Source organism: Lissotriton helveticus, chromosome 3_2 (assembly GCF_964261635.1).
Source record: "Lissotriton helveticus chromosome 3_2, aLisHel1.1, whole genome shotgun sequence".
In the NCBI taxonomy this organism is placed as follows: domain Eukaryota; kingdom Metazoa; phylum Chordata; class Amphibia; order Caudata; family Salamandridae; genus Lissotriton; species Lissotriton helveticus.
In genome coordinates, this window is record NC_136062.1 from 14,152,959 (window position 1) to 14,177,953 (window position 24,995).

A 24,995-nucleotide genomic window follows, 5' to 3' on the forward strand; every position below is an offset into this window, starting at 1 on the left:
TGAGAGACACCAGAAGAGGTTTTGGCGGTAGATGGCAAACCTTTGAAATCTGGTTTAATTCTGGAGCAAACGGAGTCAGTCTTTTTTACTTCAATTGTCGATAATGAAAGACATATTGATAAGTTGTCTTTGAATATCATTGAGGCCCCTCAATACGAGGTTATTTTGGGAATGCCGTGGCTGTGTCACCATAATCCCACCATAAACTGGAGAACTAAAACAATACGGTTCCTCTCGGAAGAATGTAAAAGTCATCTAGTGCCCTTAACGCTCTCACCGGCTGCAGCTTTGATACATCCATCCGTAGTAGCCACAGCTGCTGAGAAGGAAACCATATTACCCTTAGAATACTCCCAGTTTAAGGATGTGTTTTGCTAGATTCAGGCTGAACAACTGCCCCGCAGAGTATGATTGCCGACTAGACTTAGTGGAGGGAGCTACGATTCCGGCATGTAGGGTGTCTGTGCCAGAGATGACACACTTACGAGAATACCTGGATCATTATCTGGAGATAGGCTTTATCAGACCTTCATGGTCACCAGCTGCCTCTCCACTGTTTTTTATACCTAAAGCCAATGTCGACTTGAGAGCTTGTGTGGATTATCGCCAGTCCAATAAAAACACTGTGAGGAATAGCTATCCTTTGCCCCTCATTTCTGTGTTGCTTGATCAGGTGAGGGAGGCTAAAATCTACACTAGGTTGGATTTGAGAGGCGCGTACCATTTGGTACGTGTCAGAGAAGGCAATGAGTGGAAGACAGCTTTCAAGACTCGCTATGGATTATTTGAATATACTGTCATGCCATTCGGCCTTTGCAACACCCGGCGGCATTTCAGTATTTTCTGAACAACGTCTTGAAAGAATTTGTGGACCTGTTCGTTGTCGTTTACATTGACGATACCCTCATCTATTCCAACACGTTTGAAAGACATACATGTCACGTTTGTAGAGTGCTGTCCAAACTGCGTGCACATGGATTGCTTTGTAAGTTGAACAAATGCGAGTTTGGTATGGAACGAGTGGAATTTTTGGGTGTTATGCTATGCCCTGAAGGTTTGCACGTGGCAGAGAGAAAGAATAAGGCAGTGCAAGAATGGCCCACTCCTAAGAACGTACGTGATGTGCCATGCTTCCTGGGTTTTGCGAACTATTACCAAAGGTTCATCCTTCATTTCTCCCAAGTCGCAGTCCACATGACTCAACTCCTAAGGAATGGAGTGTCATTTCACTGGTCAAGCGAAGCTGAAGAAGCATTCACTTTTCTGAAGAGAGCCTTTACCGCGGCCCCTGTACTTGCACATCAGAGACGAGAGCATCTTTTCATAGTAGAGGCGGATGCCTCAGATGGGGCAATCAGAGCTATAATGTCACAAAGGAATCAGAATACAGGACAGTTACACCCTGTGGCCTATTTGTCTAGAAAATTTAACCCAGCTGAGAGAAATAATACCATAGCCGAGAAGGAGCTACTGGCTATAAAAAAAGGCCTTTCAAGAATGGAGGCAGTATCTGTGGGGGACTAGCCAACCTACCACAGTATACTGAGACCATAGGAACCTGCAATACATGAAATCTGCATGCCATTTGTCTCAGCAACAGATGTTTTTTGCATAATACAACTTTGTTATTACATTTAGACCTGGGGTGGAGAACCGCAAAGCAGATTCTTTGTCTCGACAGGAAACAATGTATAACCTCGAACAACCCAAGAATCTAGAATCTATCATGTGCTTTGTGCTATCCGGGTGGAAAACTTTCTGGAGAAAGTACGTAATCATGCATCCAGTGCAGTATGGGAAGTATGGGCACAGAAGGAGACGGAGCGCACAGTGAAATACGGACTACCTTTTTGCAAGAATAGACTATACCTTCCCACTATTGAACACCGGAAGAAGGCTTTCATGTGGTGTCATGTGTCTCCTTTGGCAGGTCATCCAGGAACCCGAAAGACCATACAGCTGACAAAACGCCATTTTTGGTGGAGCTCTTTAAGCAGGGATGTCACCTCCTGGGTGGCAAGATGTGAAGACTGTGCCAGAGCAAAAACTGAGAATATCAGGAGGAAGGGGAAGCTCATAACCATGCCCACCCCAGATCGTCCATGGCAAAGTATCAGCCTCAACTCTGTCACAGGGTTACCATTGGAGAAAGGGAATTCAGCGATATTGGTCATTGTGGATGACCAATATAGAAGATGGGGCATTTTGTTCCTTGTGTAAACCTTCGTATGGCCAGACAGACAGCGCAGTTACTACTGAGTAACATCATCAGATTACAAGGAATACCTGATGTAATTGTGTCTGATAGGGGACCCCGATACATTGCTAGGTTCTGGAAGATGTGGTGCAAGGTGTTGCACATTTACTCTGCATTATTCACAAGTTTCCACCCGCAGACCGACGGACAAACAGAACGGCTGAACCAAACCCTGAAGAAATACCTCAGGTGCTATGCGAAGGAAGCACAAGACTGTGGGCTTGAGCTGCTATGGTTGGCGGACCTGGCATACAACAATGCATGGCACTGTTGTATCGGGGTTTCTCCTTTCCGTTCTAACTTTGGTTATGACGCTTGAATTTTGCTTGTCACGTTTACCGAGGAGGTGGCACATCAGCCCTCTGTAATGTCTCAAGTGAGGAAACTACACGCAGTGCATCGTAAGCTTAAGGCCAATCTGGTACAGGCCAAACTGACCTATAAGAAATGGGAAGACCGACATCGGAGTGATGGGCCTCAGCATCAGGTGGACAACAAGGTGTGGTTGTCCACCAAGAACATTCGATTCAAGTTGCGAAGTATATTCCATCCTAGGTTCATTTGACCCTACGCCATTATTAGGCAAGTCAATCCGGTGACATACAAATTGAAACTACCTGGTTCTTTACGCATACACCCTGTGTTTCACTGTAATCTCCTGAAACCTGCTGTGGGTGCGCGTAGACGTGCTGCCCCGCCTGTGAAGTGTTATGGGGGATTGGAGTACGAGGTCAAAAGTATGAAAGATTCCAGGATGAGACTGGGTGTGCTGTGGTACCTGGTGTCTTGGAAAGGATATGCGGTGGAGGATGACTCTGCCCTGCCATAATGTGCATGCTCCGAGGGCTGTTCGCACCTTTCACAGATGGTTTCCTATGAAGCCTGGCCCTAGGTGGCGCCAGGTGAGGGGGACCTCCTGTCAGGGATCGGGTGTAGCGGTGTCTACATTTGCGATTCCCTGGAAGAACTACAACTTCCATGATGCTTAATGGGAGGGGATAAAGTCGCCGTGCGCGTGCAGGCCAACGCGCGTAATTCTGTTTTGATCACAGCTCTTCTTCGGTTGAGGGAGTGACGGCTGGTGGCGGAAGCCGTAGTTCAAGCTGCGCATCGGAACTTATCTTGGTTCTGGACATCTTCGAGATTGTACCCTGATTCGTGAGTAGCCTTGGTAATTGGTTACGGCCATTACTGGGGTATTGTGCTTGAATGTTGCCATAACGGAATACTGCGAGCGGCTGCCGCATATTACCGTGTTTGGTGGTCGGAGGCTTTTTAACCAGCATGACTGTTTTGGAAACTCAGCAGACGCAGACGCATAGCGGAGTACAGCGGTGAAGGAACCGCGTACTTCAGGGTATGCTTGATTGCCTCTTGTTGCCGGATTCGGAGGTTCTATACCAAGGCAGATTAAGCACACATATATCGTGGCACTTGAGGGAATTTGTGTGCTTTGTTAACATTTGCTTTTGGAATCACATAGCCAAATCTGCGGTGAATCTTACCGCATATTACCATGTATTGTGCTGGAACTGACAATCTTTATTTTGGAGGGAACTCTTTTCTTTCACTTCATCCTGGATGATAAACAATTCAGGAGAACTTGTCTTCATTTAATTTAATCCTGCTTTTCTGCTGCTGTGCCAGACCCTGGGGTATGTAGAAGTGTGAACTAGCTTATATGATTGGATGGCATATATGAAGTAACATGTGGATGACGCTTAGTTTTCGGTTTCAGATATGCTTTTCATCTAAAGACGTTGGGTAGACTCTTTAGGATTCTAGACTGCTATATCCCATAGACCTAATGAGAGTAGATGTTCTTTGAAATCTGTTTATTGTTTATATCTGTGTCCTTTGTTGTTTCAGGTTCTGCTGTCCCTTCCCTATCCTTTCCCTCGCCTGATCCCTCGAGCACCCAGTATACCTATAGGGGTGTTGGTAATATCAGGAGGTGGACCTTTTTCTGCTGCAACTGGATCCTGTGGAGCATAACCTGACAGACATGGCCATAAGGCGGGACAATCAAGCCTCATAATCAATCAGAATACAGAATTCACGAAGGACAAAGACAGAAGCCAATGAAAAATATGGGCGAGAGTGGACCATCCTGCTGGTGGACCATGCCAGATGGCTTATGCGGGCTCTGCATTGAGACCTGAGGTTCCAGTGGGCACAACATCAGGGGAACCTGTCCGAATGCATCCAGATCTCGGAGGACACTGCACACCAATTGCAGTGGTGGCTAACGAACCAGGATTGGGTCCACAGCAGATCCCTCTACCTTCCTGAACCAGAGTTCACAGTGGTGACCGATGCATCACTTCTGGGATGGGGCAGCCACATGGGGGAGGCGGAGATCAGAGGCCTCTGGTCTCCGGCAGGGTCCGGGCTCCACATCAACCTTCTGGAGCTTAGGGAGATTTGTCTTGCACTCAAAGCATTCCTTCCCTCTGTCCAGGGAACAGTAGTGCAGGTGTTCACGGACAAAACCAACGCCATGTGGTACTGCAACAAACAAGGCGGGGTGAGGTTGTGGACTCTATGTCAGGAGGCCCTCCGCCTCTGGGCATGGTTGGAACATAAGGGCATATCCCTGGTGGTTAAACACCTGGCAGGTTCCCTGAACGCGAGGGCGAACAAACTCAGCTGCATGTGCATGATGGATCACGAATGGCGTCTTCACTCGGAGGTGGTGCAAGATCTCTTTCAGCAGTGGGGAGAGCCTTGGTTAGATCTATTCGCCACAGAAGAGAACACGCTATGTCAGTAGTTCTGCGTGTTGTAATTTCCAAGGCGGCACTCGTTAGGCAACGCTTTTCGTAGCGAGTGGAGTTGCGGTCTTCTATTTGTCTACACCACTTCTGCACAGTATGCTGAAGAAGATCAAGCACGACCAGGCACAAGTCATTTTTGGGACTCCGGACTGGGCATGAAGAGTCTGGTATCCCAAGCTGCTCAACATGTCCACCAATCTGCCAATCAGACTGCCTCTTCGGGAGGATCTTCTTTCGCAGCAGCAGGTGACAGTCCTCCACCCGAACCTGTCCAGCCTCCTCCTTGCGTGGAGATTGAGCGGCGGCAGTTGACGTCGTTTGACCTGCCTCCCTAAGTCTGTGATGCTATCTTGCGAGCCAGGCGTCCCTCCACTAAGACGGTATACGCCGGGAGATGGAACAAATATGTGGCATGGTGCACAGCAAAGGCTCTGGATACCCTTTCCACTCCTCTTTCGGAGGTTCTCTTGTTCCTCCTTTCTTTGGCCCAGCACGGCGCTGCCCTGGGTACTCTAAAAGGTTACCTCTCAGCCATTTCAGCCTTCCTTAGGCTTCCTGATCAGCCTTCTCTTTTCAGGTCCCCTGTTGTAAATAGATTCCTGAAGGGCATTTCTCATCTTTTTCCTCCTACTCCCTTTGTAATGCCCCAGTGGGACTTGAACTTGGTTCTTACATATCTTATGTGAGCTCGCTTTGAGCCGTTACATAACTGTCCTCTCAGGCTTCTCACTTTGAAAACTGCCTTTCTGGAGGCCATCACCTCTGCACGCCCTTTCTTCCAAGCCTCCCTTTCTGGCTGTCCATCCGGAAAAGGTTATCCTTAGAACTAGACATTCCTGTCTTCCCAAGGTGGTTACTTCTTTCCACATTGGCCAAACGATCACTTTACCCACCTTCTTTCCGCCTCTGCATCCTTCAAAAGAGGAAGAGGCGCTCCACGGTCTGGATCCAAAACGTGCGCTTTCCTTCTACTTGGATCGCAACAAACAATTCCGGGTGGACGACCAGCACTTTGTTGGTTACTTGGGGGCTAAGAAAGGTCGGGCCGTGCACAAACTGACCATCTCCAGGAGGGTCTTTCTTTGCATCAAAGCTAGCTATTCTTTGGCAAAGAAGGAGCTTCCAGTGGGACTGTGCGCCCATTCCACCAGGGCAACGGCAGCCACCACTACTTTGGGACGGCGAGTCCCCCTTAATGACATCTGTCAGGCAGCTTTGTGGGTATCGCTGCACACGTTCACTAAACACTACTGCCTGGACAGCCAAGTCCGGAGAGATGGCTTCTTTGACCGTTCTGTTCTCCAGAAATTTCTGGTGTGAACTCGGTTCGCAGACCCACCTCCAGGGTTGGAATTGCTGGGGTATCTTTTCTAAGGTAAGGAATCTTTAACTGTTTCTTTCAGATGAACAAGCTACTTACCTTTGGTAATGATATATCTGTAAGAAACATAGGTTAGGTATAGATTCCTTACCACCCCACCCATTCTACCCATTCTGCAAACTGACTTCTAGGGTTAAGGACTTCCTTTCAGGGCCCTAGTTTTGTGCACCAGTTGTCAGTGTCTTGCATGGCTCTGCGCTTCCGGCTTGGAAAGTCCTGTACAGAACTGACGTCAGGGCGGCGTCTATGTAGTTACCGCAACATCATCCCCGCGACCACGACGCCAATGACGAACGCAGAGTCAAAAGATACCACCTTCCGACGCGCAAGGGTACTACTGACGAAAAACTTTCCGGATCCAGTCTGACGTCTGGGGGTAATTCTAAGGTAAAGAACCTATAACTAACCTATATTTCTTAATGATATATTGTTAGCTGTAAGTAACTTGTTCATCTGCAATACGGGGTGTTTTATTATCTGCCCTTGTTTCTGGATCACATGTGATCTATCACTTATTGTGTAACGTGTGCAATAAAGCTCAATGATCCTCAGCTCACCACTGCTCTAGATACAGCAGTTCCAAGTGCAGTTAGCCACTCTACATGTTGCTTTCTTCCTTATACGAGCCTTTGTGTATGCCCACCCAAAGACTCCCGATGTCGCCGAATTAAGCTTCAACAATTTTCCTTTGTTCTTCACATGAAGTCACATGGACGTCATCTCGTCAGAAATCATGTGGTGGAAATCATGTCTACTTTTAAATATTGGTTATTGACATTTCACCGGATGGTGACCCACAAGCTCAGAATTTGTAAATATGATGCTTAAAATGCAGACCGTCATTCAAGACATAGCAACATAAGTTGTCAGAGATCTCCAAAGCAATTGAAATGACTTTTTCCAGTTCCTGTTTCAAATAGTGGCTACCTCATACTAGCAATAGTGTTAACTATTGTGTCTGGTTTGTGAATTAGACATTTCCTTTAACCAGCAATTGCTTATGAGCAATTACTGTATAAACAAGCATTTGCAATGCAATAGGTCTCACATTTACGCGAGACCTATTGCATTTCATCGTGGACAGCGGGAGAAGCACCAACAACAGGAGTGCGGGTGGGGGCACGGACAAAGTAGTGCTCACCGTCTAAACCACATATATGTACTTTGTAACTTTCAAAATAAAGGGGCCAGTAGCCATGGGAGGGTACAAATGACAACATAGCCATAATAAGGAGGGACTAACGAGCCTAATAATCAATCTGAAGGCAGCATTTACGAAAGACAATGACACAAGCCAATTAAAAACATGGGCAGAGAGTGGGTGGAGCTTCGACTTCATACTCCATTACTGCATGCCTCGCAGAGCAAGCAGCGCATGCACGCTGCCGCTATATGCTAGACCTAAAAAGGGGTCGACAAACAAAGGGTCATAAAATACTGTCAAAAAGTGACAGAGGCAAGGTCTGTTCCCAGTTCAGGGCTTGACAGGCACGGAAAGAAAAGTACTGATTCCAGCGTTCCGAAGTGGCCCCTATATAGGTGATGCGGACATCACTTCCAGCGTGGAAGATGCAGACAATGTCATGTGGAGCTGACCAATGCCACCAAACGGCACACAGGGGTATTGCTTGAAAACAAATCTTCTGGATCCAGTCTGGCACCTGGGAAATTCAAAAGTAAGAACTCTGCAGCTAGATGTCTTAGATGCTTGGGATTATTCAACAGGTGAGGAATCTGCAGGTAGAAGTATCCATCAGAAGTACACATTTTTATTTGTGTTGAGGGTGAATTTGTTATTAAAGTTGTGCAGATTTACAACTGTAAAAATGTAGAGCCAATCATTTCAACTACAAAGGAAATACGGAGACTGCAACATTTTGAAATGTTTTTAATTTTTAATTCGTTCATATTGTGGAATTCGCTGTAGAAATACTGTATAAAATAAGGCCGAACTTTGACAAAAACTGAATTCTAACACTTAGGAGGAGTAAATCAAGAATCTCACACTGATTTGACCATAGCACACCTCCCAATAAACATTATACCATTACCAAAGTTTACTGAAATTACCTTTGTTCTTATGCCAATGGTGTACTCCTTTATGTTTTAAAAGCCTTCATTAAAACAGCAGATTGCAATTGAAAGAAATTTTAAAAATATTTAACCATAAGCATCTATTCTTAGAGTGCAATACAAATGTGTCATTTTATAGTATTTTTAATTTGCATTATGAAAATAAAAGGTCTATACATTATTCATATATTTTAATGATTATGAATCATGTAAATTTGAAATGCATCTAACGTCTGCTTTGGTGTTTGTTTATAAATTCATAGAAAATATTAAACATCTAACAAAATAAATAAAACATTTCAATCATAGATGCTAATGATCAAGTCATTTTATTTGTACATTAAATTACTAAATTTAAGATCTCACATATCAGTAGTGCTCAGAAGTGAACAATTGCATTTTCAGTTATGTGAAAAAATAGATTGCATCTATCTTTCAAAGATCAAAAACTCCTTCATGAAATGCTGCGTTATAATAATGTCTTAAATATTTCACCTCTAAGTGCTTAAAAAATGTACAGTGTTCTCGTAAACGGTCTGTGAAAAGAGACGATTTTACTTCTCCGCCTTAAGTTGAGGTTAAAAGCAATATCTTTCAGGAACACCTTTCGGTATAATAAGATGTCTCAAACTGGAACTGTGGGGCCACGATGTGATGTCTGAGAAGCTTGACGGTGTTGAGTGGATGGCCAACTTGCAGCCTGCAGCTATCATTCCAGTAATGATTCCTTTGCAGTCATATTGTCAGCAAGACTTTTCTCAATAAGACAGTTCAAAACATATCTTAAAAACCAAGAGTGGAGGTGACCTTCAAGGAGAATCCATGAATGTCTGATTATAAAGGGCGCACGTTAATCTAGTGGTGGCCGAAGAGTTCTTAGATGTTGGTCGTCTAGTCCTTTCCAATATTTAAAATTATTGTCAAGATGCTGCATTATGTTTGGCAGGTCTGCAAAGGCTAAAGAAAATGAAACATCAAGCTGTTACATATTTTACAACTAAACAGTAATCGAAAGAGTCCTTTTTGAAAAAATAAATTTACATATTTTAATAGCTACATTTAACTTTTACTTTCGCGTATTTCAAAAATAAACACAAGGATGATGAGGTTTTGGAGATGTGAACTACTTCCAAAAACCGAATAGTTTAAAGAGCAATTGCACATTTATTTGGATAGTTCAAAATAAAACAAAACATTTCACATTGCTAAGGACATTAGTTACACTTGATTTTGTTCGGGTGAGCTGATGACTGTGGAAGTGCTTGTAAATTCGAAGTTTAAACACCAATAAAATGTCGTTGGAAAACAAATTGATGATTTTGATAGCAAGAACCTGTCTCGGATCGAGCTTAGATCGCACATTTACGAGCTTAATATAAATTGGTTATTATATAAGCGATGGACAATAGGAATATCATCAAAGAGCTTACAAAAATCATAAAGAGTTGAGTGTAGTGTAAAGTATTTCACTACATAAACATAAGTGCATTACCAAACGCGTTGTGTATGTAAATCAGCATAAACAATCACAGTAATTCCGAAATATCTGTTTGAAGGCTGACTAGGATTACAGGCCATAGTACAATAAATCAGGAGTTTGACTGACAGACAGACACACATGTACGTATGTGTGTTTGTAGGAAATCCACCTGTTCTGTGGGGCCATCCCTGATGTTTCACTTTTGGTGGACCCTATATTTTTGTTGGCTTTAGAACTCTGCACACTTTACGCATGCTAACAAGCAGTAAAGCGTCTGTGCTCCCCCTGTAAACATGACTCTATGTGCATGCGTATAACTGACATAATTAACTTGCCTACAAGTCCCTAGAATATGGTACATGGCTTACCCAGGGGCTGGATGTTAAATACTACTAGTGGACTGCACAAACTATTATGGGGCAACCCTATGACCCTGGGGACCAGGTGGGTTTTGCAGTCTCACTGATATGGGGAGGGGGATTCATGACAGGGGTTCTAGAATTCTTACTAGTTAAGAAAACATTGTTTTACTAAAAAAAAACCTTGGTCTAAGCATATGCATGTGAGATACCCTATGAGTCCACTGATACCATTCACAAGATCAGATGCGACCTTCATGTAGCAGGACTCATCGGCAACTTCAGTGAAGATCAGTTTTGTTTTGAATGACAATGCCTTCCTTCCCATTTGTCAGCTGGTTTAATCACAACTTCTGGATTATTTTTTAGTGTGTGAATGGCTGGATTTGTAGCGTGACCTATAGTGTAGTGTGTATATCTATGTTGTTTACTCAGAGAATCTATCTCCTACATAACAATTTTTTCAAATGCCAAAATCTCAGTGGGTGTAGAGTGGAAAGGGGGAGGGGAGGTTACGAAGGATGATCATTTTCCAGCACTAAGCCTTTTTCACGCAAGCCCTATGCAGCAGGGATTTTTCCAAACACTATCCCAGCATTATTGGCAGCAGGGTTCCTAGCCTTTTGTCTACCATATATGCTATCCCAGTGCATAGTACATTACCATAACTCAAGGTGCTTATTGCAGCCTTGCGGAAGCAATTGGCTACCATTTTCATGGAAAGTGGTACACAATACAGCAGGGCTTAATCCTTTGATTTATATACATGCTTTCTCAGCATTATTGGTAACTCAGCTCCTATGACCCAGCTCCCCTACACCACTCATCCGCCACACACCTCACCATTCCCACGGTACACTCTAATCCCCTCAGACCCCCTACACTAAAGAACAGAAGCTCCATACCTAATAACCTTAGAAAAGTCCCCCTCTCTCTAGTACCCTCTACCTCCCTTGACACACCACGTCTCAAATGCACTCTCCTCAACTGCAGATCGGCCTCTAGACACTCCTCCGCCATCGCTGATCTCATCATATCATTGGACCTTGACCTAATCATCATGACTGAAACATGGCTAACTGAATCCTCTACACCTATAATGGACATCCTGGTCCCGCCAAACTATCACATCATTAGACTTGACAGGCCCGGCAAAATAGGTGGTGGAATCGCATGTATACACAGGAGCAACCTCTCTGTTCTGAAAGTCACCTCCTCCTCCCTACCCTCCCCAACTTCATGTGAATACATATGCCTCGATATTATCAGTGAGGGCAAACCGATATGCTCGCTTCACGGCATTTACCATCCACCCGGGGACAACGCTATCTTCTCCCAACAAATCATGGATATGATCTCAACCTATTCCAGACGGCAGCTCACCCAAATATACCTCGGAGACTTCAACCTCCGCTGGAACGATCACAATGACGCGGGGGTAAATAGTCTTAAAAATTTCCTCAAGGCCCTTGCCCTAACCCAAATATGCAACAGCCCGACCCACGAGAAAGGCTCTATCCTCGACCTTATCATCTCCAAAGAAGACTCTATCCAACTCGAATCGATCCAACCCTGCGACTGGTCAGATCATCATATTGTCACATTCTACATCAATGAAAAAGTAAAAGTTAACCCGGCTCAAACCACCAAGCCCAAAATTTGGAAAAGAGACCTGAAAAAACTCAAACCAAACTCTCTACCCCCTAACAGCTGCAATCTCCTAGCTCCCCCTGCCGGCATCTCGGACGTGCAATCCTTGACTGACCACTATCTCAACGCAATGACCACAATAATTGATGAGGCTGCACCTTTGCAACTAAAAAGGGTATCTTCCAAAATCTCCAACCCATGGTATGATGGGAGTCTCAACGAGGACCGACGAGCCATGCGAATGGCAGAGCGCACGTGGAGATCAGCTCCCTCTGCACTGCATCTAAAAACACTGAAGAAAAAGAGAAACGCCTACTTCAGGAAAATTAAACGCTCAAAAACAGTTTTCTTCAGCCACCAGCTCGACCAAGCAAGGAATAGGCCGAGGAAACTGTTTGATCTAATCAGAACTCAATGCAAGGAACAACCCCAGCCACACAGCAATATGCACGAGGCTCCCTCCTGTGAAGACTTCTCCACTTTCTTTATCCAAAAAACTGACAACATAAAGAGTGATCTCATCATTGACGCAAGCCTCTACTCCAAGCCTCATTCCATAGCATCCACTGAACGAAAAAACAATGCCACATGGTCATCCTTTGTCACCTACTCTGAAGAAGAAATAGGGAAACTGCTCAGCACCATTAAACCATCCAATCACCTCACAGACCCCCTCCCTGCTAACGCTGTAAAGGACTTTATCCCTCTACTCCTCCCACTCTGGACTAAAATTATCAACAGCTCACTTCAACAAGGAACCATCCCTGACTCCCTCAAAGTAGGACAAGTCACGCCTTTACTAAAGAAACCAACAGCCGACCCCTCTGACTTAAACAACTACCGTCCCATTACCAATATCCCCACTCTCGCCAAATTGTTGGAAAAATGCACACAACTACAATTGACTAAACACATTGATCAGTTTGGCCTCCTCAATCCTCATCAATCAGGCTTCCGAGCAGGGCACAGCACTGAAACGGCTATGACACACATAATTGACAACGCCCTTCAAATGCTAGATCAAAATGATACCTGTCTCCTCATCCTTCTAGATCTCTCTTCACCTATTGACACCGTTAAGCATGAGAAATTACTCGAACTACTAAACACAAGAATGGGTCTATCTGGGACAGTCCTCAAATGGTTCACTTCCTTTCTACACAACAGGTCGCAGAAATTCAAGAGTAACAACCTGATGTCCTCGGGTGTACCTGTTTCGTTAGGCATCCCACAAGATTCCTCCCTATCCCCAACTTTGTTCAACCTAGTCATGGAACACCTCACCACCTTGTTACAAGATTCCAATATACACTTTCACATGTACGCTGATGATACCCAACTATATCTCAAATTACAATCCCCCAAAGACATTTTGCTCCTGAACTCAACGATCAGAAGCACCCAATCTTGGCTTGCCGATAATCATCTCAAACTCAATGCTCTGAAAACAGAGTTCCTTCTTATCTCACCTCCCGCCAAGATCTCTACCACACAACTCTGGCTTAAAGACCTAACTGCACTCAATGTCCAACCCACCATCGTAGACTCAGCAAAATCCTTAGGCATTACACTTGACACCAATCGCAACATGCAGCAACATATCAGCAAGGCAACTAAGGGAGCGAACTACCAAATCAATACCCTGAGGAAACTTAAACCCTTCCTCCCTCCAATGACTTCCGAACTGCAGTACAAGCACTAGTCATCCCTCGAATAGAATATGGCAGCATCGCCCTCTGCGGACTCCCCCTAACTACTACTGCTCCACTAAGAGCTTCTCTAAACGCTGCAGCGAGACTCATCACTGGTTCAAAAAAACACTCACATATCTCCCCTGACTTTAAAAACCTGAACTGGCTGCTTTTCGAAGCCAGAATACATCTGAAAATCGCCTGCATGACGCACAAAACTGTCCACATGAGCTCACCAAGCTAAATCACTCAGAAGATGACAATCTCTGGAGGCTCTAGAAACACCAGAGGCACAAACAATCTTCTGCTGAAGCCTCGAAGATTCCGGAAGGAAAAAACGTATAAACGCTCCTTCTCAGGAATGGCACCCAGGATTTGGAACTCACTCCCCCCCGAAACGAGGCTTATCTCCTCCACTACACTGTTTAAGAAAGAAGTAAAAGCTATCCTCATGGCTAAATACACCTGAAGTGCTATTCTGAACTTTGTTAAGACTCCGCACTGTTCTGTACTCATTGTTCGACCCCGTGGCTTATTTGTTTTATATGTATTAATGATATATGTGATTTATGTGATTTATGTGATTTTCTTGGCTACCACATGTTTGTACTACTAGCATTTTTACTTACCTGTTTGACTGTGTTCCCTCATGCTCCCCTTTTCTATGTGAAGCGCTCTGATATCTGTAAAGATCTTGTTCGCGCTATACAAAACTTTCAAAATAAAATAAATAAATTATTGGTAACCTATGCAGTAGAATTTTAAGCCTTTGGTTTACTACAAGTGCTATCCCAGTGCTACCATACATTCACATAACTCTACCTATTGGGTATCTCTTGCTCACCACAGTATTTTGGGGTTGCATAAATACCATGGAGATGTTTGAAAGTGGCATCTCTTACATTACTCAGCATTTTATGCACTCTACATTAATGCCCTGGTTCTTCAGTTTTCATACGGTGATACACATCATAGCAAATTTTAATCCTTTACTTTGTAAAATGGACTTTCTTAGTGTTCTACCCATACCATAATCTTTGGCAATGCACATGTGAGATTGATGAAAAAAGGTTTTGACCTCTGACTTCATATTTATGTATCCTTTGCAGACACTACATTAATGTCCTAATCCATTCTTTTTCATATGGTGATTTTACCCTTTACACAGGTAGGTTTTCCTCAGTACATAATTCATTGTATCCGCTCCTACTATGATTAGGGTGCATACTTTCTTTCAGGCTGCTACCATCTCTTTGTTGCCCTGATGATGACCCTGATAAATCACTCCCAACAGCATTGATAGTTCGACGAATTAACTGGTAGACTGATATGGACAAGTCCCAAAATGTTTTCAGGTCGAACCACAGTTCTGAATCCGCTTTGTTGATATTTACAGAATCGCTTATAAGAGAAGCTGAAGAGGGAGGTTCGGCAGCCCTTATTCTCTTCGACTTGAGTGCAGCATTCGACCCCGTATCACATTAGGTGCTCTTTCAGCACCTCTGCGATATAGGTGTCGGCAGCAACATATCTTGGTTTGTCTCTTTTCTGAGTAATTGCTCCTTTCAGTTTATTTCTCCTCCTTATCAAAATAATTGGAACACAGGGTCCCACTGGGGTCCTCATTAAGCCCTACTCTGTTCAACATTTACGTCATGCCCATGGCAGGGTTTTTGAAATCTTTGGGGATTTCCATAGTATCACATGAAGATGATACTCAACTTATTGTCACCTTCTCTGCAGATGCCTTTCAAGACACTGTTAAGTTTAAGGAATGTATGATGGCAGTGGCCACCTGGATGGATTATAATGGTCCAACTTAACTCCAATAAAAGCGCAATTTTGTTGTTCGGCAAGCACAACTAGAAGCTGTGTGATCACTGGTGGCCGGTAGCTTTGGGGCCTCCCCCTCCACCCAAATCATCTATCAAAAACGTAGGCATCTAGCTAGACGACTCCTTTTCCTTTAAGTTGCAAGTGAGAACTCAGGCTCCTGCTTCAGTCTCCCCAAAAGCCTCAAACTTATCATATACTGTTTTCAAGTCAACAGATGATCATTCAGTCCATCGCCCTGTCACGTCTTGATTATTGCAATTTCCTATATCTGGGTTATAGGAAATCAACTCTGAAGAGGCTGCAATCAGTCCAGAATGCTGCAGGCCGACTTCTGTTTGGTCTTCCTATGTTCTGTCCCTCTTGGGAAATCCTGAAGCTCCACTGGTTGCAGATAGAGCAGCAAATCCAGTTTAAAGTTCTCAGTCCCGCCCATAAGATTATGCACTTCTCAGGGGCTCCCCATCTTGTCAGAACTCATGCTGCCCTATTTTTCCACCAGAGTTCTTCACTCTGCAGAACTCAATCTAGCAGTGGTCACCCGATTTGAGAGAATGAAATTGGGAGGTCGCTCCTTCCGGGTTTTGGCGCCTGTCCTTTGGAACAGCATGTCTCATGATCTAAGAAAAAAACTTAAAACATGGCTGTTCGCCACCCAGATATCTCAGTAGCTTCTTTGTCCTTTCTGTTGCTTTTCTGGATTACTGGGTCCAGCGCTGGGAAGGCCCGTCGCTGGGAAGGCCCGTCGCTGGGAAGGCATGTCGCTGGGAAGGCATGTTGCTGGGAAGACCCATCACTGGGGCAGCCATGTGCCCTACACATCTTATTAATATACCAAATGATTATCAAGATGTGCACACTGTACTCTTATTTTGAGTCTTTATCAGCCGATAGAGACAAATGTTCTTATGTCACCACTCACTTTCACTGCGTCGTTTTTGTAGCACCTTTAATGTGATATGATATATTGAATTAAACTGTCTGATTCTAAACTAATGTTTTTGAATCATAACTAGGGCTTATATTTATTTGTTCAACATTTCTGTCTATTTATCCATATTTATTTTTTGCTACTTTTTCTGTACTTATCCAATTTTATTTTGTGTTTTCTATATAAATGAAGCTGCAATGGGCATTTTTCCATATTTATTTAATTGATAAATGTATGCTCACATTTAAATGTCCAAAAGGTTTCAGCAGTATACAGTGCAATAGCGTTTTCTGACTTGCATTGTAGAATAGCATCAATAACTGTAGATCTGTAGTTAATTAAGCTTAATTAGGAAATTAATGTATTTGTTCATCTCCCCTAGCTCTCAATCGGTACATCTACAGACCTAGCACTGATGATTGACAATAGAAAAAAATCATCCAAAGAAAGCCTATTTTCCATATTTTCTGTATTTACAATATAGACAGGAAAATTAATAGTTTTCGGTCTGTATTTATCTGTAAAAATCAGTAAAAATGTAAAACTGGGAGCCCTAATCATAACACTTAGGAGGTTTAGGCTGAAAACCTCTCCCGAAAGGATCTATCAGCTTGTCCATTTATTCACTAATAGAATGAAGCACCTGCTATGCAATCCACAACAGTGGTAGTGCAAACATTGCATCAGGCCTAGCCTGACTGTAGCAGTTAAAAACTGTAAAATTCCACTTGTCATACTAAACCTTTTGAAAGGTCAAAACCTCTTTTTATAAGTCACCTCTATATAGGCATTTTAGTCCACAAGGCAGGATGCATGGTATTTAAAAGGAAGACATGCAGCAATTCAAAATTAACATGTTCTTACACAGACTAGGAACAAAAGCTTTTGTTCACTGTGGCATGTCTAGCTGTTATATGTAGAAGATTACAATTCTAATACTGTATCTCACAAAGGGGACAAGTTAGAAACAACCATTTCTAACAGTTAATAAAAATAAAATTCAAAGGTGAAGACGGATTTGTAATAAATGCCAAGGAAAAAAAACTTTTAGAATGTTATCTTTTCCCTGCCTGAAGCTCCTGGATCCTGCTGTTGACAGCTGATTTCCAAAGTGTTGCAATAATCCTGTTCTAGTTGATAGCGCGCTGTTTGACTTGGCCCTCTGTCCAGGGTCACCCCATACCTTTTGCCTGTACCCTCTACTTTCTGATGAAATTAGTTTTGTTGGCTCTAGGACTCTGTGCACTTTTCCTCTGCTAACCAGTGCTAAAGTGCTTGTGCTCTCTCTCCTAAACATAGTATAATTGGCTTACACTGGTTTGGCACATTTAACTTACTCCAGCGCGGGCCTTCATCAGAACGGATAGGCTCCCAACCTGATGGGCTGAGGTCGCCGGGACGTCAACACCGACGCCGCACGAGGTCTCGTAAGGGGCGCCGGTCATAGGTAGCATTATACAGATCCTCGAGCATAGCAGCTCCGGGTCTTCGGGACTCCTCCAGCCTGTCAGGCTCTCCGCCCCGCAACAGGACCCGATCCACCGAGGACATACCGGGCTCATCACCATCGCTAGCTCAGGTGGACCTGCCCGGGATGGACTCTACCCTTTTCTGCTCTCCTACTTTCGAAAGACCGATATGGTCAGGCTCGCTGCATGTCGACCATCGGGATGGGGCGACTCACCGGCGGGGTCCTTTGACTTTGGTAGAATTTTGTGTTCATTGACAGTGTCTTACTGCTGATTTATTACCAATCCGTACTTCTGGAGGGGTCCTCCACGCAACTAAACAGAGCGTTCTAGTTTGTTTTTTGTTAAACAGGGGGGGGGGGTCGACAGATTCTTCCGTTCTTGAAGTGTAGGGTGGGGGAGTGGAAAGAGGGGGGGGGAGGGACTGTTTTCTTTCTATGTTGTTGTTCTTTTTGTTTTGCTGTGTCAGCTTCCACAGATCGACATCTGCATCTTCCCCACAGGTCACACCCGCTCATAGCGCATGCAGCCACTCATGTACCCACGGGCTCCCACGTGCGTTCACACACCCCTACGTGATGTCAGGTCTTAGACCCAAGAAGCACCCACCATGACCGATGACATCACCTCCGAGGCATCTCTTCATGCCCTGTCGTGGAATGTTAATGGTCTTCTGAACCGGCTCAAGCGTACAGCAGTCCTGCGCTACGTGCAACGCCTTCACATAGACATCCTTCTGCTCCAAGAAACACACCTCATGGGCAATTGCTGCCCCTTTGTTGCCGGCTACGGGTACAACAGAGTATGGCACTACGGCTTCTCCAGAGGCTCCCGGGGAGTGGCCATACTTTTGTAGCAATTCGTTGCTCCTTGGCTGACTCCCCCCCCACAACCTCATGTCCATGTATTCCCCTCCCTCGATGCTTGCTCCCACACTTGCACAAACCGCGGCCCTACTGATCACCTTCCCTCTAGGCACTACTGTAGTTGGTGGAGACTTCAATGGAGTCTCCTCCCCAGCCATGGACACTGCGTGCCCTCCGTTGGCTTCCCGCACGGCGCAAGCGAAACAGCTAAGGACCTGGTCCGAGTCACTAGGCCTTATCGATGCATGGCGCACGTGACACCCACGCACCAATCACTTCACTCCCACTTCCGCAACCCACCATACACAGGCACACATAGACACAATCTTTGTCCCCGCTACTGATTGCTCTGTAATTGTTGACACCTGCATCCTACCTAGAGGAATTTCAGACCACTCTCCGGTGCTCCTAAGTACAGGGGCTCCCTCTGTCTCGGCCCACCAAACATGGAGAATGAATGCATGGTTCCTCCAAGACAAAGATTTTAAGAAGGTAGTAGGGAAGGAACTCGAACAATACTTTCTTACCAATGAGGGCTCAGTGTCCCCCCCGGGTACCCTGTGGGAGGCCGGGAAGGCGACCATAAGAGGTATCGCGAAGGGGCAGCTGAAAAAGCAGAGACAGGTGCAGCTCAGTGAAATTACTTGGAGGGAGGTCCAGGCGCTTTGCTTGGAACACTCACTTTCCCAGTCTGATGACGAAGCCCAAAGCCGGAAACTCGCTTACCTCCGGGCCGAGATTAGACAGTTATCCCTGGACGTGGCCAAACTCCTGTGGGGGTCGTCGATGACGAGGGTTTACAGGCGGGGAGACAAAAACAGCACGGTTTTGCACAGGCTGGCCACTTACCCCAGGGCGAACCGTATAATTCCAGAGGCGGTAGATGATCAGGGTACGATGCACAGTGCCCCATTAGCGATGGCCCACACTTTCGCCGCTTATTATCGGCGTTTGTATGCAGCACAAGCCCCCAACCTACCGCTTCATGCTCTCCTTGCAAGAAGTAACATACATCTTCCTCGGTTGGAGACGGTTGCCCAGAAAGACCTGGACCACCCCATATCTAGGAAAGAAATTGTGGAAGCAATTTCCCTCACGTCGTCGGGCTAGATGCCGGGACCAGATGGCATTCCTCAAGAATACTATGCGTATCAGCGACACTCTTGTGCCCCACCTGGACGATCTATCCCGGGAAGCCCTGGAAAAAGGCTCCTTTACAGCAGAGACGGACATTGCCACTATTGTGGTCATCCCGAAGTCCCAGCCCCCTCCGGTTCTTGTGCGGACTATCGTCCCATATCCCTCTTCAATATGGAGATCAAGTAATATGCCACCATTTTGGCCCAGCGCCTGAAGCCTTATTTGCCCTTATTGGTCCACCCAGACCAATGCGGCTTTATGCCCAAACGCGCGACCTGCCACTGTCTCTGGAAGGTGCAGTTGGCTCTGGCCCACCAACACTTACTCACCCCTTATTTAGCTCTTCTTTTTGTAGATTTTGAAAAGGCTTTCGACTCGGTGGACTGGACTTATCTGCACAAGGTATTGGCTGAGATGGGGTTCAGTCCCCGGTTCTTGGCCCTGGTCCGGGTACTCTACGCGCCTCTGCGCGCGAGTCCTGGTTAACGGTGTAATGTCCAAGGCCTCTCCCATTGCAAGGGGCATGCGGCCTCTTTCCTTCCTGCTGTTCGCTTTGGCGACGGAGCCCTTGGGGTCCATGGTGCGGGCCGAGGATCGCATTAGGGGCAGGGAATGGCCGAATACCGAGCAGGACAAAATCGCGCTATACGCAGATAATGTCCTGCTCTTTCTGGCCAAACCAGCCACCTCTGGGCCGCACTGCCTCCAGACTTTACAGTCGTTTGGGCAAGCCTAAGGTCTTCGACTGAACCCAGGGAAATCAGTGCTGGTCCACTCCATTTATCGAGAGACTGTTACAACTGGCAGTCCAACATACCGATTCGGCCCAATTCCTTTAAGTACTTGGGGATATGGATTACCCTGCTTCTAGAGCTGGGCAGGTCCCAAATTGTGTCACCACCTTGGTCTATAAAGGCCAGAGATGAACTCCAGAAATGGAAGACGTTACCCTTTAACCCCCTGGGCAGGGTCGCTTTGTTTAAAATGATGATCCTTCCCAGGTTTCTCTATGTCCTTCAGAACACTCCCTTCTGCTTCTCTAGGTCCTGGTTTAGGGAACTGGGTAGCTTAGTGACCAAGTTTCTATGGGGTGTGGGACCGGCACACCTGGCCCTGTCAACATACCGGATTCCCTCCTACAATGGGGGTATGGGTTGACGCACCTGTATTTATATTTTCTAGCAACGGGTCTCCTAGTGGTCCATGACTGGTTCAATGGGGGTTGGTCTGACTCGGCATACCGGCGGGAACTGAGCGAACTGGGACTGTCCAAAATCCAAGGCGTGATGTACGGGGGAACTATCTTATCCTAATTACCAGACGTGACGCGGTCAGTGCTGTTGGCTTGGCACGCATCGTTATGTCACACTGGCTGGTCAGGTAACTGACGGGGCATGGCTTCGGGAAGTTAGTGGTCTATGGGGGTTCGGAAGCTGATACCTTATTGGCATCACGCAACTTGGGGACATTTGGGCCTGCAGCCACATACTCTCCTTCCAAGAAATGCAAACCCATTACTCCCTACACCCCACCCAATTTTATAGGCGCTTACAACTAAGACATGCTCTTCGGACACACATCACCGCCGACACCAGGCTCCCGGAATACAGCCCTACTGAGCCCAGAGTCTGTTGGAAGATTTGGGTGAATGGGGCATCTCCCGAATGTATCGACTAATCAATAATACCCCGACCTCGCTGGACAAGTTATGGGATCAATGGGTAGAGTGGGTTGGCCCCTTGGACGAGGTGGACTGGCGAGATGCCCTATGTCACCCAAGACAATCACAGCCTCCGCCAAACTTTGGCTAATCCAGCTACACTTTCTACATGCTGCCTACCTCACACCACTGCGCCTCCATTGCGTGGGCTTGCACCCGACGTGTCATGCTCAAGGTGCGGCCTGATCCCGGGAGATTTCTTTCATGTGGTCTGGTCCTGTCCTAAATTAGACATTTTCTGGGGGGCGATTGAGGAAGAACTCACAGACGTCCTGGGATGGGAGGTTCCCCATGACCCACGACACTCACTAATAAGAGATCACGGTTGTGTTGGACGGGTCCAGAAATGACAAGATATTTTTTAACACTGCCATGATTGTAGCCAAGCGCGACATCGCGGCGGCATGGAAATGCACTGATCCACCAACTCTGGAGAAGTGACGCAAGGGAGTGGACTGGTCGTGACCCACGAAAGGGCCTTGTACATGGCACGTGGATGCCCTAAGAAATATCGTATGGTATGGTGTAAATGGCTGGGCACTGTGGGTGATTTTGAATGACTGCCTGCACCACTTCATTGATTTGTATTTTTGGGGATTGACCGTGGGATGCTTTTGTTTTTAAAAATGTAACAGTATTATTGTCCTCCTTGATTTTGTTGATTCGCTTCTGTGTTCTGAAATCAATAAACTTGATTATCAAAAAAAATATATGCTCATGGGAACAGCCAAGGCTGAACTGCCAAGCCATTTGTCTTAACCTCTAAAGTCAGCAGCAGGAGGTCAATAACTTTGGCCACCCTATGCATCACCATGGCATAGGAAGCGAATCCTCTGTGGCTGGTCCAAAGGGTGAGAGACCACCTGTTTCCAGAAAAGTGTCTAGGCTACTAGCCTCCTTTAAGTCCTCATACCAATTGTCATCCTGGTACCGCTGAGCAAACTCATCACCTGGGTCACAGTTATCTGAAGCTGTTCCAAAAAGGGAATGCAGAGTGTGTTGTCTCCTTTGTCGCGGTGGCTATCAAGTTCAAAGTGCCGCCTTGAGAGGACTGGGGTCCAACTTCGGTCGAGGTTAGACCGGCATTGAAAAGAACTATCAGGGCCTCTTCCTCTTTTGTTGGTGGAATCAACAGTGTCGACGTGTCCTGGGCACGCACAGTTCATTGCTCCACAAGCAAGGTCAGGACAGGAACAGGAGTCGGAGGGAACACAGACTAGGAAGGTCCAGCCGGAGCTGGGAGCAAATCCACCAGAGGAATTGCAGAAAATGAAGGACCAAAACCTCTTTCAAATCATTATTCAATGTCATCTAAGTAATAAACTCAAGAAAAAGAGAAGACACAAATTCAGTAGTTCTTCAAGAAGCAAGTCACTTAGGCCTCCAACTCCTACCCTTCTGGCATCCGATCAAGAGCAAACTTGTGAATATGATCCAGCTCCCAGCTCTCTATCAACTCCAGTGACTTCAGTTGTCCAGGAACCAGCAGCTCCATCTAACCTGGCACAGTTACAGCCAGTGCTCCACCTTGGCAGTGAATCCAAGGCCCTTGTCTGAACAAACAGAGTTTCCAACACCTAGGACTGATCCGTTACTATACCTGATAGTTATTTTCAGTAGCTTCAACAGGGCTGTGATCACCTTTGATGCACTGACTGGCCCCATGGTTCAAATGGCATACTCCCTGAAAGGTTCTCCGGCACACTGTCAGCTGACGTTCTTACTGTAATTACCTCAAGGGTCCAGTGTACCTGCAAACCGTACACCAGCAACTCCGGCATTATCTCCACCTCTGTTGCATATTTCAGCTTCATCTCTTTCGGTGTTACAACACAACAGATCTCTGGCGCTGATGTCAACTCCAGCAGTGTCACAAAGTATGCAACAGCCTCTGACAGATGCAAAAAAACAGTTGATGGACAGAATGCAGAACAATGTCACATTCACCCCAGTACAGAGATCTGGGCCTAAATCCATCGTTTTTCTGCTCACCACACCACCCCAGTTCAGACATGGCCATATGCAAATCAGACTTGACCCTGTGCCTCATGGGAACAGTCCAGCCCAAACTGCCAAGCCATGTCTTCCCTGGACCGAAATCAAGCATCCTAGGACCGGTTTCTGGCTATCAGCTGTCTTCAGCCATGATAGCTTGCCTCCAGTGGCGTGGAGAGCACGGGACTCACGTCTGAACATACCCGTCCCACTCGGTGTGACAAATGCAAAAACAACAGTTGATGGACAGAAAGCAGAACAATGTCATACATGCACCCCAGTACAGAGATCTGGGCCTAAATCCATCGTTTTTTTGTTCACCACACCACCCCAGTTCAGACATGGCCATATGCAAATCAGCCTTGACCCTGTGGCTCATGGGAACAGTGCAGCCCGAACTGCCACGCCATGTCTTCCCTGGACCGGAATCAAGCATCTTAGGACCAGTTTCTGGCTGTAAGCCGTTTTCAGCCAGGATAGCTTGACTCCAGTGGCGTGGAGAGCACAGTACTCACGTCGGAGCATACCTGTCCCACTCGGGGTGACAAATGCAAAAATAACAGTTGATGGACAGAATGCAGAACAATGTTACACATTCACCCCCAGTACAGAGATCTGGGCCTAAAACCATTGTTTTTTTGCTCACCACACCACCCCAGTTCAGACATGGCCATATCCCTTTTGGTATCGCTTTATTCGTCCTAAGTTGGCAGGGTATGCCCAGACGTGGGTCTCTTGCTGACCCTACCACTGGATTCAAGATAGCCTGGCTGATGAGGATTATGAATCCAAAACCGGTCCCAGAATGCTTGTTTCCGGTCCAGGGAAGACATAGTTTGGCAGTTTGGGCTGGACTGTTCCCATGAGATACAGGGTCAGACTGATTTGTAAATGGCCATGTCTGAACTGGGGTGGTGGAGTGAGCTAAAGAATGGTGATGGATTAAACCCAGATCAGTTGACTGGGGGTGAGTGTTTGATTTGCTCAAACGCTCCGTCCATCATCCCCTATGGTATCGCTTTGTTCGCCCTAAGTTGGCAGGGTATGCCCAGACGTGGGTCCCTTGCTCACTCTACCACTGGATTCAAGATAGCCTGGCTGATGAGGATATGAATCCGAAACCGGTCCCAGAATGGTTGTTTCCTGTTCAGGGATAGCATGGCTTGGCAGTTCGGGCTGGCCTGTTCCAATGAGCACAGGTTCAGACTGATTTGCATATGGCCATGTCTGAACTGGGGTGGTGGAGTGAGCAAAAGAATGGTGATGGATTAAACCCAGATGTGTTGACTGGGGGTGAGTGTTTGATTTGCTCAAACGCTCCGTCCGTCATCCCCTTTGGTATCACAGCCTCTGACAGAGGCACTACCAACCCT

The 24,995-nt window shown here is 46.0% G+C and overlaps 1 protein-coding gene across 2 annotated transcripts in view; it reads right to left on the reverse strand.

Annotated features, from left to right (window-relative positions):
• Positions 1–8,289: 8,289 nt before the first annotated feature.
• The window catches only part of PDE8A (phosphodiesterase 8A), a 2,294,608-nt gene continuing 2,277,902 nt past the window's right edge, over positions 8,290–24,995 (reverse strand). For both annotated transcript variants that reach the window (XM_078684749.1, XM_078684748.1), the window contains exon 22: positions 8,290–9,445. In XM_078684749.1, the coding sequence (XP_078540875.1) occupies positions 9,339–9,445 (107 nt within the window). In that variant the 3' untranslated portion in view covers positions 8,290–9,338. The remainder of the gene's footprint in view (positions 9,446–24,995) is intronic.